The sequence below is a fragment of the Oculina patagonica genome, chromosome 7, assembly GCF_052425735.1.
Source record: "Oculina patagonica isolate OP01 chromosome 7, crgOcupat, whole genome shotgun sequence".
NCBI classification, from domain to species: domain Eukaryota; kingdom Metazoa; phylum Cnidaria; class Anthozoa; order Scleractinia; family Oculinidae; genus Oculina; species Oculina patagonica.
The window spans coordinates 28,861,307-28,878,164 of NC_135764.1; the positions used below are offsets into that span (position 1 = coordinate 28,861,307).

Below are 16,858 nucleotides of genomic sequence, written 5' to 3' on the forward strand. Positions count from 1 at the left end.
TGTTGTTGTTTTTTGAGAGGCTGGGAAACTTGAATTGACTTTCCTACTGACTCTTGTGCCACCCTCCTCTTGTCCAAATGATCCGTTCGGTGTGGCAGTGTATTCTGCAGTTAAGCCTGAAGAGTTTATCGATCCATTTGCTGTCATGACATGTAAAATATTTACGATCTAACCCGCGCAAAGACGGCCTTTGACCGCCATAGAGTAATCCACCGCGCGCGAGAAAAATCCTCTAGTACCCAGGGTTTTTCGGTTGTCGCAGATACAGACTGATCTTATCGCAGTTTTCTTTAAGACCGTGTATTGCATTTGTTGGGTGGTTCACGAACCTACTGTAACTAGTACACATGTACATAAATGAACGAAGGTTTGTTACATAAAGTGGTGTTCAAATATTCCCCCAGACAAACGCCAATACTTCGACATTTAAATCCTAAATAAATTTCTTTTTCAGCATGCACAGAACCTCTTGGTATGGAGAGTGGCCTCATAACAGATGCTCAAATCACGGCCTCTTCTGAATGGGATGCTAATCATGCCGCTACCCAGGCAAGGTTAAACTTCAAGGCAGGTGGAGGAAAACAAGGAGGATGGTCAACTCGACCAAATGATCTCAACCAATGGATTCAGATCGATCTTGTCAGTTACACCGAAGTAACACGGATAGCGACACAAGGAAGAAACGCCGCACACAACCAGTGGGTAACCAAATACAAACTGCAGTACAGCGACGATGGAGTGAACTTTTACTATTACATGGAAGCAGGCCAAAATTCACCCAAGGTAATACATCATTTGGACAAACCAATAGAATTTCAATTGTAAAAAATTAGGTGCCAAAAATCCTGCATGCGTCAGAATGGCCTCTTGGCATCCTTTGATGTCTGTAAGTACAACTTTTATTCACATAGAAACTCGTGATCATCATTGATTTCATTTCAGGAATTCGATGCAAATCAAGACAGAGATACTCCTGTATACCATCAGCTGAGCCCGCCAATCCAATCACGGTACATCAGACTAAGGCCAACAGCTTGGCACAGTCACATCTCAATGAGAATGGAGCTCTATGGATGTAAAATAGGTACAGCACTGTAATTCAAACTTAACTCAGTTTTTGTTGTTGTTTTTTGAGAGGCTGGGAAACTTGAATTGACTTTCCTACTGACTCTTGTGCCACCCTCCTCTTGTCCAAATGATCCGTTCGGTGTGGCAGTGTATTCTGCAGTTAAGCCTGAAGAGTTTATCGATCCATTTGCTGTCATGACATGTAAAATATTTACGATCTAACCCGCGCAAAGACGGCCTTTGACCGCCATAGAGTAATCCACCGCGCGCGAGAAAAATCCTCTAGTACCCAGGGTTTTTATGTTGTCGCGGATACAGACTGATCTTATCGCAGTTTTCTTTAAGACCGTGTATTGCATTTGTTGGGTGGTTCACGAACCTACTGTAACTAGTACACATGTACATAAATGAACGAAGGTTTGTTACATAAAGTGGTGTTCAAATATTCCCCCAGACAAACGCCAATACTTCGACATTTAAATCCTAAATAAATTTCTTTTTCAGCATGCACAGAACCTCTTGGTATGGAGAGTGGTCTCATAACAGATGCTCAAATCACGGCCTCTTCTGAATGGGATGCTAATCATGCCGCTACCCAGGCAAGGTTAAACTTCAAGGCAGGTGGAGGAAAACAAGGAGGATGGTCAACTCGACCAAATGATCTCAACCAATGGATTCAGATCGATCTTGTCAGTTACACCAAAGTAACACGGATAGCGACACAAGGAAGAAACGCCGCACACAACCAGTGGGTAACCAAATACAAACTGCAGTACAGCGACGATGGAGTGAACTTTTACTATTACATGGAAGCAGGCCAAAATTCACCCAAGGTAATACATCATTTGGACAAACCAATAGAATTTCAATTGTAAAAAATTAGGTGCCAAAAATCCTGCATGCGTCAGAATGGCCTCTTGGCATCCTTTGATGTCTGTAAGTACAACTTTTATTCACATAGAAACTCGTGATCATCATTGATTTCATTTCAGGAATTCGATGCAAATCAAGACAGAGATACTCCTGTATACCATCAGCTGAGCCCGCCAATCCAATCACGGTACATCAGACTAAGGCCAACAGCTTGGCACAGTCACATCTCAATGAGAATGGAGCTCTATGGATGTAAAATAGGTACAGCACTGTAATTCAAACTTAACTCAGTTTTTGTTGTTGTTTTTTGAGAGGCTGGGAAACTTAAAATTGACTTTCCTACTGACTCTTGTGCCACCCTCCTCTTGTCCAAATGATCCGTTCGGTGTGGCAGTGTATACTGCAGTTAAGCCTCAAGAGTTTATCGATCCATTTGCTGTCATGACATGTAAAATATTTACGATCTAACCCGCGCAAAGACGGCCTTTGACCGCCATAGAGAAATCTACCGCGCGCGGGAAAAATCCTCTAGTACCCAGGGTTTTTATGTTGTCGGAGATACAGACTGATCTTATCGCAGTTTTCTTTAAGACCGTGTATTGCATTTGTTGGGTGGTTCACGAACCTACTGTAACTAGTACACATGTACATCAATGAACGAAGGTTTGTTACATAAAGTGGTGTTCAAATATTCCCCCAGACAAACGCCAATACTTCGACATTTAAATCCTAAATAAATTTCTTTTTCAGCATGCACAGAACCTCTTGGTATGGAGAGTGGCCTCATAACAGATGCTCAAATCACGGCCTCTTCTGAATGGGATGCTAATCATGCCGCTACCCAGGCAAGGTTAAACTTCAAGGCAGGTGGAGGAAAACAAGGAGGATGGTCAACTCGACCAAATGATCTCAACCAATGGATTCAGATCGATCTTGTCAGTTACACCGAAGTAACACGGATAGCGACACAAGGAAGAAACGCCGCACACAACCAGTGGGTAACCAAATACAAACTGCAGTACAGCGACGATGGAGTGAACTTTTACTATTACATGGAAGCAGGCCAAAATTCACCCAAGGTAATACATCATTTGGACAAACCAATAGAATTTCAATTGTAAACAATTACGTGCCAAAAATCCTGCATGCGTCAGAATGGCCTCTTGGCATCCTTTGATGTCTGTAAGTACAACTTTTATTCACATAGAAACTCGTGATCATCATTGACTTCATTTCAGGAATTCGATGCAAATCAAGACAGAGATACTCCTGTATACCATCAGCTGAGCCCGCCAATCCAATCACGGTACATCAGACTAAGGCCAACAGCTTGGCACAGTCACATCTCAATGAGAATGGAGCTCTATGGATGTAAAATAGGTACAGCACTGTAATTCAAACTTAACTCAGTTTTTGTTGTTGTTTTTTGAGAGGCTGGGAAACTTGAATTGACTTTCCTACTGACTCTTGTGCCACCCTCCTCTTGTCCAAATGATCCGTTCGGTGTGGCAGTGTATTCTGCAGTTAAGCCTGAAGAGTTTATCGATCCATTTGCTGTCATGACCTGTAAAATATTTACGATCTAACCCGCGCAAAGACGGCCTTTGACCGCCATAGAGTAATCCACCGCGCGCGAGAAAAATCCTCTAGTACCCAGGGTTTTTATGTTGTCGCAGATACAGACTGATCTTATCGCAGTTTTCTTTAAGACCGTGTATTGCATTTGTTGGGTGGTTCACGAACCTACTGTAACTAGTACACATGTACATAAATGAACGAAGGTTTGTTGCATAAAGTGGTGTTCAAATATTCCCCCAGACAAACGCCAATACTTCGACATTTAAATCCTAAATAAATTTCTTTTTCAGCATGCACAGAACCTCTTGGTATGGAGAGTGGCCTCATAACAGATGCTCAAATCACGGCCTCTTCTGAATGGGATGCTAATCATGCCGCTACCCAGGCAAGGTTAAACTTCAAGGCAGGTGGAGGAAAACAAGGAGGATGGTCAACTCGACCAAATGATCTCAACCAATGGATTCAGATCGATCTTGTCAGTTACACCAAAGTAACACGGATAGCGACACAAGGAAGAAACGCCGCACACAACCAGTGGGTAACCAAATACAAACTGCAGTACAGCGACGATGGAGTGAACTTTTACTATTACATGGAAGCAGGCCAAAATTCACCCAAGGTAATACATCATTTGGACAAACCAATAGAATTTCAATTGTAAAAAATTAGGTGCCAAAAATCCTGCATGCGTCAGAATGGCCTCTTGGCATCCTTTGATGTCTGTAAGTACAACTTTTATTCACATAGAAACTCGTGATCATCATTGATTTCATTTCAGGAATTCGATGCAAATCAAGACAGAGATACTCCTGTATACCATCAGCTGAGCCCGCCAATCCAATCACGGTACATCAGACTAAGGCCAACAGCTTGGCACAGTCACATCTCAATGAGAATGGAGCTCTATGGATGTAAAATAGGTACAGCACTGTAATTCAAACTTAACTCAGTTTTTGTTGTTGTTTTTTGAGAGGCTGGGAAACTTGAATTGACTTTCCTACTGACTCTTGTGCCACCCTCCTCTTGTCCAAATGATCCGTTCGGTGTGGCAGTGTATTCTGCAGTTAAGCCTGAAGAGTTTATCGATCCATTTGCTGTCATGACATGTAAAATATTTACGATCTAACCCGCGCAAAGACGGCCTTTGACCGCCATAGAGTAATCCACCGCGCGCGAGAAAAATCCTCTAGTACCCAGGGTTTTTCGGTTGTCGCAGATACAGACTGATCTTATCGCAGTTTTCTTTAAGACCGTGTATTGCATTTGTTGGGTGGTTCACGAACCTACTGTAACTAGTACACATGTACATAAATGAACGAAGGTTTGTTACATAAAGTGGTGTTCAAATATTCCCCCAGACAAACGCCAATACTTCGACATTTAAATCCTAAATAAATTTCTTTTTCAGCATGCACAGAACCTCTTGGTATGGAGAGTGGCCTCATAACAGATGCTCAAATCACGGCCTCTTCTGAATGGGATGCTAATCATGCCGCTACCCAGGCAAGGTTAAACTTCAAGGCAGGTGGAGGAAAACAAGGAGGATGGTCAACTCGACCAAATGATCTCAACCAATGGATTCAGATCGATCTTGTCAGTTACACCAAAGTAACACGGATAGCGACACAAGGAAGAAACGCCGCACACAACCAGTGGGTAACCAAATACAAACTGCAGTACAGCGACGATGGAGTGAACTTTTACTATTACATGGAAGCAGGCCAAAATTCACCCAAGGTAATACATCATTTGGACAAACCAATAGAATTTCAATTGTAAAAAATTAGGTGCCAAAAATCCTGCATGCGTCAGAATGGCCTCTTGGCATCCTTTGATGTCTGTAAGTACAACTTTTATTCACATAGAAACTCGTGATCATCATTGATTTCATTTCAGGAATTCGATGCAAATCAAGACAGAGATACTCCTGTATACCATCAGCTGAGCCCGCCAATCCAATCACGGTACATCAGACTAAGGCCAACAGCTTGGCACAGTCACATCTCAATGAGAATGGAGCTCTATGGATGTAAAATAGGTACAGCACTGTAATTCAAACTTAACTCAGTTTTTGTTGTTGTTTTTTGAGAGGCTGGGAAACTTGAATTGACTTTCCTACTGACTCTTGTGCCACCCTCCTCTTGTCCAAATGATCCGTTCGGTGTGGCAGTGTATTCTGCAGTTAAGCCTGAAGAGTTTATCGATCCATTTGCTGTCATGACATGTAAAATATTTACGATCTAACCCGCGCAAAGACGGCCTTTGACCGCCATAGAGTAATCCACCGCGCGCGAGAAAAATCCTCTAGTACCCAGGGTTTTTATGTTGTCGCAGATACAGACTGATCTTATCGCAGTTTTCTTTAAGACCGTGTATTGCATTTGTTGGGTGGTTCACGAACCTACTGTAACTAGTACACATGTACATAAATGAACGAAGGTTTGTTACATAAAGTGGTGTTCAAATATTCCCCCAGACAAACGCCAATACTTCGACATTTAAATCCTAAATAAATTTCTTTTTCAGCATGCACAGAACCTCTTGGTATGGAGAGTGGTCTCATAACAGATGCTCAAATCACGGCCTCTTCTGAATGGGATGCTAATCATGCCGCTACCCAGGCAAGGTTAAACTTCAAGGCAGGTGGAGGAAAACAAGGAGGATGGTCAACTCGACCAAATGATCTCAACCAATGGATTCAGATCGATCTTGTCAGTTACACCAAAGTAACACGGATAGCGACACAAGGAAGAAACGCCGCACACAACCAGTGGGTAACCAAATACAAACTGCAGTACAGCGACGATGGAGTGAACTTTTACTATTACATGGAAGCAGGCCAAAATTCACCCAAGGTAATACATCATTTGGACAAACCAATAGAATTTCAATTGTAAAAAATTAGGTGCCAAAAATCCTGCATGCGTCAGAATGGCCTCTTGGCATCCTTTGATGTCTGTAAGTACAACTTTTATTCACATAGAAACTCGTGATCATCATTGATTTCATTTCAGGAATTCGATGCAAATCAAGACAGAGATACTCCTGTATACCATCAGCTGAGCCCGCCAATCCAATCACGGTACATCAGACTAAGGCCAACAGCTTGGCACAGTCACATCTCAATGAGAATGGAGCTCTATGGATGTAAAATAGGTACAGCACTGTAATTCAAACTTAACTCAGTTTTTGTTGTTGTTTTTTGAGAGGCTGGGAAACTTAAAATTGACTTTCCTACTGACTCTTGTGCCACCCTCCTCTTGTCCAAATGATCCGTTCGGTGTGGCAGTGTATACTGCAGTTAAGCCTCAAGAGTTTATCGATCCATTTGCTGTCATGACATGTAAAATATTTACGATCTAACCCGCGCAAAGACGGCCTTTGACCGCCATAGAGAAATCTACCGCGCGCGAGAAAAATCCTCTAGTACCCAGGGTTTTTATGTTGTCGGAGATACAGACTGATCTTATCGCAGTTTTCTTTAAGACCGTGTATTGCATTTGTTGGGTGGTTCACGAACCTACTGTAACTAGTACACATGTACAAAAATGAACGAAGGTTTGTTACATAAAGTGGCGTTCAAATATTCCCCCAGACAAACGCCAATACTTCGACATTTAAATCCTAAATAAATTTCTTTTTCAGCATGCACAGAACCTCTTGGTATGGAGAGTGGTCTCATAACAGATGCTCAAATCACGGCCTCTTCTGAATGGGATGCTAATCATGCCGCTACCCAGGCAAGGTTAAACTTCAAGGCAGGTGGAGGAAAACAAGGAGGATGGTCAACTCGACCAAATGATCTCAACCAATGGATTCAGATCGATCTTGTCAGTTACACTAAAGTAACACGGATAGCGACACAAGGAAGAAACGCCGCACACAACCAGTGGGTAACCAAATACAAACTGCAGTACAGCGACGATGGAGTGAACTTTTACTATTACATGGAAGCAGGCCAAAATTCACCCAAGGTAATACATCATTTGGACAAACCAATAGAATTTCAATTGTAAAAAATTAGGTGCCAAAAATCCTGCATGCGTCAGAATGGCCTCTTGGCATCCTTTGATGTCTGTAAGTACAACTTTTATTCACATAGAAACTCGTGATCATCATTGATTTCATTTCAGGAATTCGATGCAAATCAAGACAGAGATACTCCTGTATACCATCAGCTGAGCCCGCCAATCCAATCACGGTACATCAGACTAAGGCCAACAGCTTGGCACAGTCACATCTCAATAAGAATGGAGCTCTATGGATGTAAAATAGGTACAGCACTGTAATTCAAACTTAACTCAGTTTTTGTTGTTGTTTTTTGAGAGGCTGGGAAACTTGAATTGACTTTCCTACTGACTCTTGTGCCACCCTCCTCTTGTCCAAATGATCCGTTCGGTGTGGCAGTGTATTCTGCAGTTAAGCCTGAAGAGTTTATCGATCCATTTGCTGTCATGACATGTAAAATATTTACGATCTAACCCGCGCAAAGACGGCCTTTGACCGCCATAGAGTAATCCACCGCGCGCGAGAAAAATCCTCTAGTACCCAGGGTTTTTATGTTGTCGCAGATACAGACTGATCTTATCGCAGTTTTCTTTAAGACCGTGTATTGCATTTGTTGGGTGGTTCACGAACCTACTGTAACTAGTACACATGTACATAAATGAACGAAGGTTTGTTACATAAAGTGGTGTTCAAATATTCCCCCAGACAAACGCCAATACTTCGACATTTAAATCCTAAATAAATTTCTTTTTCAGCATGCACAGAACCTCTTGGTATGGAGAGTGGTCTCATAACAGATGCTCAAATCACGGCCTCTTCTGAATGGGATGCTAATCATGCCGCTACCCAGGCAAGGTTAAACTTCAAGGCAGGTGGAGGAAAACAAGGAGGATGGTCAACTCGACCAAATGATCTCAACCAATGGATTCAGATCGATCTTGTCAGTTACACCAAAGTAACACGGATAGCGACACAAGGAAGAAACGCCGCACACAACCAGTGGGTAACCGAATACAAACTGCAGTACAGCGACGATGGAGTGAACTTTTACTATTACATGGAAGCAGGCCAAAATTCACCCAAGGTAATACATCATTTGGACAAACCAATAGAATTTCAATTGTAAAAAATTAGGTGCCAAAAATCCTGCATGCGTCAGAATGGCCTCTTGGCATCCTTTGATGTCTGTAAGTACAACTTTTATTCACATAGAAACTCGTGATCATCATTGATTTCATTTCAGGAATTCGATGCAAATCAAGACAGAGATACTCCTGTATACCATCAGCTGAGCCCGCCAATCCAATCACGGTACATCAGACTAAGGCCAACAGCTTGGCACAGTCACATCTCAATGAGAATGGAGCTCTATGGATGTAAAATAGGTACAGCACTGTAATTCAAACTTAACTCAGTTTTTGTTGTTGTTTTTTGAGAGGCTGGGAAACTTAAAATTGACTTTCCTACTGACTCTTGTGCCACCCTCCTCTTGACCAAATGATCCGTTCGGTGTGGCAGTGTATACTGCAGTTAACCCTGAAGAGTTTATCGATCCATTTGCTGTCATGACATGTAAAATATTTCCGATCTAACCCGCGCAAAGACGGCCTTTGACCGCCATAGAGTAATCCACCGCGCGCGAGAAAAATCCTCTAGTACCCAGGGTTTTTATGTTGTCGCAGATACAGACTGATCTTATCGCAGTTTTCTTTAAGACCGTGTATTGCATTTGTTGGGTGGTTCACGAACCTACTGTAACTAGTACACATGTACATAAATGAACGAAGGTTTGTTACATAAAGTGGTGTTCAAATATTCCCCCAGACAAACGCCAATACTTCGACATTTAAATCCTAAATAAATTTCTTTTTCAGCATGCACAGAACCTCTTGGTATGGAGAGTGGTCTCATAACAGATGCTCAAATCACGGCCTCTTCTGAATGGGATGCTAATCATGCCGCTACCCAGGCAAGGTTAAACTTCAAGGCAGGTGGAGGAAAACAAGGAGGATGGTCAACTCGACCAAATGACCTCAACCAATGGATTCAGATCGATCTTGTCAGTTACACCAAAGTAACACGGATAGCGACACAAGGAAGAAACGCCGCACACAACCAGTGGGTAACCAAATACAAACTGCAGTACAGCGACGATGGAGTGAACTTTTACTATTACATGGAAGCAGGCCAAAATTCACCCAAGGTAATACATCATTTGGACAAACCAATAGAATTTCAATTGTAAAAAATTAGGTGCCAAAAATCCTGCATGCGTCAGAATGGCCTCTTGGCATCCTTTGATGTCTGTAAGTACAACTTTTATTCACATAGAAACTCGTGATCATCATTGATTTCATTTCAGGAATTCGATGCAAATCAAGACAGAGATACTCCTGTATACCATCAGCTGAGCCCGCCAATCCAATCACGGTACATCAGACTAAGGCCAACAGCTTGGCACAGTCACATCTCAATGAGAATGGAGCTCTATGGATGTAAAATAGGTACAGCACTGTAATTCAAACTTAACTCAGTTTTTGTTGTTGTTTTTTGAGAGGCTGGGAAACTTAAAATTGACTTTCCTACTGACTCTTGTGCCACCCTCCTCTTGACCAAATGATCCGTTCGGTGTGGCAGTGTATACTGCAGTTAACCCTGAAGAGTTTATCGATCCATTTGCTGTCATGACATGTAAAATATTTCCGATCTAACCCGCGCAAAGACGGCCTTTGACCGCCATAGAGTAATCCACCGCGCGCGAGAAAAATCCTCTAGTACCCAGGGTTTTTATGTTGTCGCAGATACAGACTGATCTTATCGCAGTTTTCTTTAAGACCGTGTATTGCATTTGTTGGGTGGTTCACGAACCTACTGTAACTAGTACACATGTACATAAATGAACGAAGGTTTGTTACATAAAGTGGTGTTCAAATATTCCCCCAGACAAACGCCAATACTTCGACATTTAAATCCTAAATAAATTTCTTTTTCAGCATGCACAGAACCTCTTGGTATGGAGAGTGGTCTCATAACAGATGCTCAAATCACGGCCTCTTCTGAATGGGATGCTAATCATGCCGCTACCCAGGCAAGGTTAAACTTCAAGGCAGGTGGAGGAAAACAAGGAGGATGGTCAACTCGACCAAATGACCTCAACCAATGGATTCAGATCGATCTTGTCAGTTACACCAAAGTAACACGGATAGCGACACAAGGAAGAAACGCCGCACACAACCAGTGGGTAACCAAATACAAACTGCAGTACAGCGACGATGGAGTGAACTTTTACTATTACATGGAAGCAGGCCAAAATTCACCCAAGGTAATACATCATTTGGACAAACCAATAGAATTTCAATTGTAAAAAATTAGGTGCCAAAAATCCTGCATGCGTCAGAATGGCCTCTTGGCATCCTTTGATGTCTGTAAGTACAACTTTTATTCACATAGAAACTCGTGATCATCATTGATTTCATTTCAGGAATTCGATGCAAATCAAGACAGAGATACTCCTGTATACCATCAGCTGAGCCCGCCAATCCAATCACGGTACATCAGACTAAGGCCAACAGCTTGGCACAGTCACATCTCAATGAGAATGGAGCTCTATGGATGTAAAATAGGTACAGCACTGTAATTCAAACTTAACTCAGTTTTTGTTGTTGTTTTTTGAGAGGCTGGGAAACTTGAATTGACTTTCCTACTGACTCTTGTGCCACCCTCCTCTTGTCCAAATGATCCGTTCGGTGTGGCAGTGTATTCTGCAGTTAAGCCTGAAGAGTTTATCGATCCATTTGCTGTCATGACATGTAAAATATTTACGATCTAACCCGCGCAAAGACGGCCTTTGACCGCCATAGAGTAATCCACCGCGCGCGAGAAAAATCCTCTAGTACCCAGGGTTTTTATGTTGTCGCAGATACAGACTGATCTTATCGCAGTTTTCTTTAAGACCGTGTATTGCATTTTTGGGTGGTTCACGAACCTACTGTAACTAGTACACATGTACATAAATGAACGAAGGTTTGTTACATAAAGTGGTGTTCAAATATTCCCCCAGACAAACGCCAATACTTCGACATTTAAATCCTAAATAAATTTCTTTTTCAGCATGCACAGAACCTCTTGGTATGGAGAGTGGCCTCATAACAGATGCTCAAATCACGGCCTCTTCTGAATGGGATGCTAATCATGCCGCTACCCAGGCAAGGTTAAACTTCAAGGCAGGTGGAGGAAAACAAGGAGGATGGTCAACTCGACCAAATGATCTCAACCAATGGATTCAGATCGATCTTGTCAGTTACACCGAAGTAACACGGATAGCGACACAAGGAAGAAACGCCGCACACAACCAGTGGGTAACCAAATACAAACTGCAGTACAGCGACGATGGAGTGAACTTTTACTATTACATGGAAGCAGGCCAAAATTCACCCAAGGTAATACATCATTTGGACAAACCAATAGAATTTCAATTGTAAACAATTACGTGCCAAAAATCCTGCATGCGTCAGAATGGCCTCTTGGCATCCTTTGATGTCTGTAAGTACAACTTTTATTCACATAGAAACTCGTGTTCATCATTGACTTCATTTCAGGAATTCGATGCAAATCAAGACAGAGATACTCCTGTATACCATCAGCTGAGCCCGCCAATCCAATCACGGTACATCAGACTAAGGCCAACAGCTTGGCACAGTCACATCTCAATGAGAATGGAGCTCTATGGATGTAAAATAGGTACAGCACTGTAATTCAAACTTAACTCAGTTTTTGTTGTTGTTTTTTGAGAGGCTGGGAAACTTGAATTGACTTTCCTACTGACTCTTGTGCCACCCTCCTCTTGTCCAAATGATCCGTTCGGTGTGGCAGTGTATTCTGCAGTTAAGCCTGAAGAGTTTATCGATCCATTTGCTGTCATGACATGTAAAATATTTACGATCTATCCCGCGCATAGACGGCCTTTGACCGCCATAGAGTAATCCACCGCGCGCGAGAAAAATCCTCTAGTACCCAGGGTTTTTCGGTTGTCGCAGATACAGACTGATCTTATCGCAGTTTTCTTTAAGACCGTGTATTGCATTTGATTGGGTGGTTCACGAACCTACTGTAACTAGTACACATGTACATAAATGAACGAAGGTTTGTTACATAAAGTGGTGTTCAAATATTCCCCCAGACAAACGCCAATACTTTGACATTTAAATCCTAAATAAATTTCTTTTTCAGCATGCACAGAACCTCTTGGTATGGAGAGTGGCCTCATAACAGATGCTCAAATCACGGCCTCTTCTGAATGGGATGCTAATCATGCCGCTACCCAGGCAAGGTTAAACTTCAAGGCAGGTGGAGGAAAACAAGGAGGATGGTCAACTCGACCAAATGATCTCAACCAATGGATTCAGATCGATCTTGTCAGTTACACTGAAGTAACACGGATAGCGACACAAGGAAGAAACGCCGCACACAACCAGTGGGTAACCAAATACAAACTGCAGTACAGCGACGATGGAGTGAACTTTTACTATTACATGGAAGCAGGCCAAAATTCACCCAAGGTAATACATCATTTGGACAAACCAATAGAATTTCAATTGTAAACAATTACGTGCCAAAAATCCTGCATGCGTCAGAATGGCCTCTTGGCATCCTTTGATGTCTGTAAGTACAACTTTTATTCACATAGAAACTCGTGATCATCATTGACTTCATTTCAGGAATTCGAATCAAATCAAGACAGAGATACTCCTGTATACCATCAGCTGAGCCCGCCAATCCAATCACGGTACATCAGACTAAGGCCAACAGCTTGGCACAGTCACATCTCAATGAGAATGGAGCTCTATGGATGTAAAATAGGTACAGCACTGTAATTCAAACTTAACTCAGTTTTTGTTGTTGTTTTTTGAGAGGCTGGGAAACTTGAATTGACTTTCCTACTGACTCTTGTGCCACCCTCCTCTTGTCCAAATGATCCGTTCGGTGTGGCAGTGTATTCTGCAGTTAAGCCTGAAGAGTTTATCGATCCATTTGCTGTCATGACATGTAAAATATTTAAGATCTAACCCACGCAAAGACGGCCTTTGACCGCCATAGAGTAATCCACCGCGCGCGAGAAAAATCCTCTAGTACCCAGGGTTTCTCGGTTGTCGCAGATACAGACTGATCTTATGCAGTTGTCTTTAAGACCGTGTATTGGATTGGGTGGTTCACGAACCTACTGTAACTAGAACTAGTACACATGTACATAAATGAAGGAAGGTTTGTTACATAAAGTGGTGTTCAAATATTCCCCCAGACAAACGCCAATACTTCGACATTTAAATCCTAAATAAATTTCTTTTTCAGCATGCACAGAACCTCTTGGTATGGAGAGTGGCCTCATAACAGATGCTCAAATCACGGCCTCTTCTGAATGGGATGCTAATCATGCCGCTACCCAGGCAAGGTTAAACTTCAAGGCAGGTGGAGGAAAACAAGGAGGATGGTCAACTCGACCAAATGATCTCAACCAATGGATTCAGATCGATCTTGTCAGTTACACCAAAGTAACACGGATAGCGACACAAGGAAGAAACGCCGCACACAACCAGTGGGTAACCAAATACAAACTGCAGTACAGCGACGATGGAGTGAACTTTTACTATTACATGGAAGCAGGCCAAAATTCACCCAAGGTAATACATCATTTGGACAAACCAATAGAATTTCAATTGTAAAAAATTAGGTGCCAAAAATCCTGCATGCGTCAGAATGGCCTCTTGGCATCCTTTGATGTCTGTAAGTACAACTTTTATTCACATAGAAACTCGTGATCATCATTGATTTCATTTCAGGAATTCGATGCAAATCAAGACAGAGATACTCCTGTATACCATCAGCTGAGCCCGCCAATCCAATCACGGTACATCAGACTAAGGCCAACAGCTTGGCACAGTCACATCTCAATGAGAATGGAACTCTATGGATGTAAAATAGGTACAGCACTGTAATTCAAACTTAACTCAGTTTTTGTTGTTGTTTTTTGAGAGGCTGGGAAACTTGAATTGACTTTCCTACTGACTCCTGTGCCACCCTCCTCTTGTCCAAATGATCCGTTCGGTGTGGCAGTGTACACTGCAGTTAAGCCTGAAGAGTTTATCGATCCATTTGCTGTCATTACCTGTAAAATATTTCCGATCTAACCCGCGCAAAGACGGCCTTTGACCGCCATAGAGTAATCCACCGCGCGCGAGAAAAATCCTCTAGTACCCAGGGTTTTTATGTTGTCGCAGATACAGACTTATCTTATCGCAGTTTTCTTTAAGACCGTGTATTGCATTTGTTGGGTGGTTCACGAACCTACTGTAACTAGTACACATGTACATAAATGAACGAAGGCTTGTTGCATAAAGTGGTGTTCAAATATTCCCCCAGACAAACGCCAATACTTCGACATTTAAATCCTAAATAAATTTCTTTTTCAGCATGCACAGAACCTCTTGGTATGGAGAGTGGCCTCCTAACAGATGCTCAAATCACGGCCTCTTCTGAATGGGATGCTAATCATGCCGCTACCCAGGCAAGGTTAAACTTCAAGGCAGGTGGAGGAAAACAAGGAGGATGGTCAACTCGACCAAATGATCTCAACCAATGGATTCAGATCGATCTTGTCAGTTACACCAAAGTAACACGGATAGCGACACAAGGAAGAAACGCCGCACACAACCAGTGGGTAACCAAATACAAACTGCAGTACAGCGACGATGGAGTGAACTTTTACTATTACATGGAAGCAGGCCAAAATTCACCCAAGGTAATACATCATTTGGACAAACCAATAGAATTTCAATTGTAAAAAATTAGGTGCCAAAAATCCTGCATGCGTCAGAATGGCCTCTTGGCATCCTTTGATGTCTGTAAGTACAACTTTTATTCACATAGAAACTCGTGATCATCATTGATTTCATTTCAGGAATTCGATGCAAATCAAGACAGAGATACTCCTGTATACCATCAGCTGAGCCCGCCAATCCAATCACGGTACATCAGACTAAGGCCAACAGCTTGGCACAGTCACATCTCAATGAGAATGGAACTCTATGGATGTAAAATAGGTACAGCACTGTAATTCAAACTTAACTCAGTTTTTGTTGTTGTTTTTTGAGAGGCTGGGAAACTTGAATTGACTTTCCTACTGACTCCTGTGCCACCCTCCTCTTGTCCAAATGATCCGTTCGGTGTGGCAGTGTACACTGCAGTTAAGCCTGAAGAGTTTATCGATCCATTTGCTGTCATGACCTGTAAAATATTTACGATCAAACCCGCGCAAAGACGGCCTTTGACCGCCATAGAGTAATCCACCGCGCGCGAGAAAAATCCTCTAGTACCCAGGGTTTTTATGTTGTCGCAGATACAGACTGATCTTATCGCAGTTTTCTTTAAGACCGTGTATTGCATTTGTTGGGTGGTTCACGAACCTACTGTAACTAGTACACATGTACATAAATGAACGAAGGTTTGTTCCATAAAGTGGTGTTCAAATATTCCCCCAGACAAACGCCAATACTTCGACATTTAAATCCTAAATAAATTTCTTTTTCAGCATGCACAGAACCTCTTGGTATGGAGAGTGGCCTCATAACAGATGCTCAAATCACGGCCTCTTCTGAATGGGATGCTAATCATGCCGCTACCCAGGCAAGGTTAAACTTCAAGGCAGGTGGAGGAAAACAAGGAGGATGGTCAACTCGACCAAATGATCTCAACCAATGGATTCAGATCGATCTTGTCAGTTACACCAAAGTAACACGGATAGCGACACAAGGAAGAAACGCCGCACACAACCAGTGGGTAACCAAATACAAACTGCAGTACAGCGACGATGGAGTGAACTTTTACTATTACATGGAAGCAGGCCAAAATTCACCCAAGGTAATACATCATTTGGACAAACCAATAGAATTTCAATTGTAAAAAATTAGGTGCCAAAAATCCTGCATGCGTCAGAATGGCCTCTTGGCATCCTTTGATGTCTGTAATTACAACTTTTATTCACATAGAAACTCGTGATCATCATTGATTTCATTTCAGGAATTCGATGCAAATCAAGACAGAGATACTCCTGTATACCATCAGCTGAGCCCGCCAATCCAATCACGGTACATCAGACTAAGGCCAACAGCTTGGCACAGTCACATCTCAATGAGAATGGAGCTCTATGGATGTAAAATAGGTACAGCACTGTAATTCAAACTTAACTCAGTTTTTGTTGCTGTTTTTTGAGAGGCTGGGAAACTTGATTTGACTTTCCTACTGACTCTTGTGCCACCCTCCTCTTGTCCAAATGATC

At 42.3% G+C, this 16,858-nt stretch overlaps 2 protein-coding genes across 2 annotated transcripts in view; both read left to right on the top strand.

Moving 5' to 3' along the window:
* Window positions 1-6,689, top strand: part of LOC144659347 (uncharacterized) — a 96,077-nt gene extending 89,388 nt beyond the window's left edge. Inside the window, exons 54-65 of the mRNA XM_078519759.1 lie at window positions 455-783; window positions 943-1,084; window positions 1,573-1,901; window positions 2,061-2,202; window positions 2,692-3,020; window positions 3,180-3,321; window positions 3,810-4,138; window positions 4,298-4,439; window positions 4,928-5,256; window positions 5,416-5,557; window positions 6,046-6,374; window positions 6,534-6,689. Of these exons, the coding sequence (XP_078375885.1) occupies window positions 455-783; window positions 943-1,084; window positions 1,573-1,901; window positions 2,061-2,202; window positions 2,692-3,020; window positions 3,180-3,321; window positions 3,810-4,138; window positions 4,298-4,439; window positions 4,928-5,256; window positions 5,416-5,557; window positions 6,046-6,374; window positions 6,534-6,689 (2,840 nt within the window). The remainder of the gene's footprint in view (window positions 1-454; window positions 784-942; window positions 1,085-1,572; window positions 1,902-2,060; window positions 2,203-2,691; window positions 3,021-3,179; window positions 3,322-3,809; window positions 4,139-4,297; window positions 4,440-4,927; window positions 5,257-5,415; window positions 5,558-6,045; window positions 6,375-6,533) is intronic.
* Window positions 6,690-7,067: 378 nt separating this feature from the next.
* The window catches only part of LOC144659348 (uncharacterized), a 35,733-nt gene continuing 25,942 nt past the window's right edge, over window positions 7,068-16,858 (top strand). Inside the window, exons 1-19 of the mRNA XM_078519761.1 lie at window positions 7,068-7,077; window positions 7,165-7,493; window positions 7,653-7,794; window positions 8,283-8,611; window positions 8,771-8,912; window positions 9,402-9,730; window positions 9,890-10,031; window positions 10,521-10,849; window positions 11,009-11,150; window positions 11,638-11,966; window positions 12,126-12,267; window positions 12,757-13,085; window positions 13,245-13,386; window positions 13,876-14,204; window positions 14,364-14,505; window positions 14,994-15,322; window positions 15,482-15,623; window positions 16,112-16,440; window positions 16,600-16,741. Coding sequence (XP_078375887.1) covers window positions 7,068-7,077; window positions 7,165-7,493; window positions 7,653-7,794; window positions 8,283-8,611; window positions 8,771-8,912; window positions 9,402-9,730; window positions 9,890-10,031; window positions 10,521-10,849; window positions 11,009-11,150; window positions 11,638-11,966; window positions 12,126-12,267; window positions 12,757-13,085; window positions 13,245-13,386; window positions 13,876-14,204; window positions 14,364-14,505; window positions 14,994-15,322; window positions 15,482-15,623; window positions 16,112-16,440; window positions 16,600-16,741 — 4,249 coding nt within the window. The remainder of the gene's footprint in view (window positions 7,078-7,164; window positions 7,494-7,652; window positions 7,795-8,282; window positions 8,612-8,770; window positions 8,913-9,401; window positions 9,731-9,889; window positions 10,032-10,520; window positions 10,850-11,008; window positions 11,151-11,637; window positions 11,967-12,125; window positions 12,268-12,756; window positions 13,086-13,244; window positions 13,387-13,875; window positions 14,205-14,363; window positions 14,506-14,993; window positions 15,323-15,481; window positions 15,624-16,111; window positions 16,441-16,599; window positions 16,742-16,858) is intronic.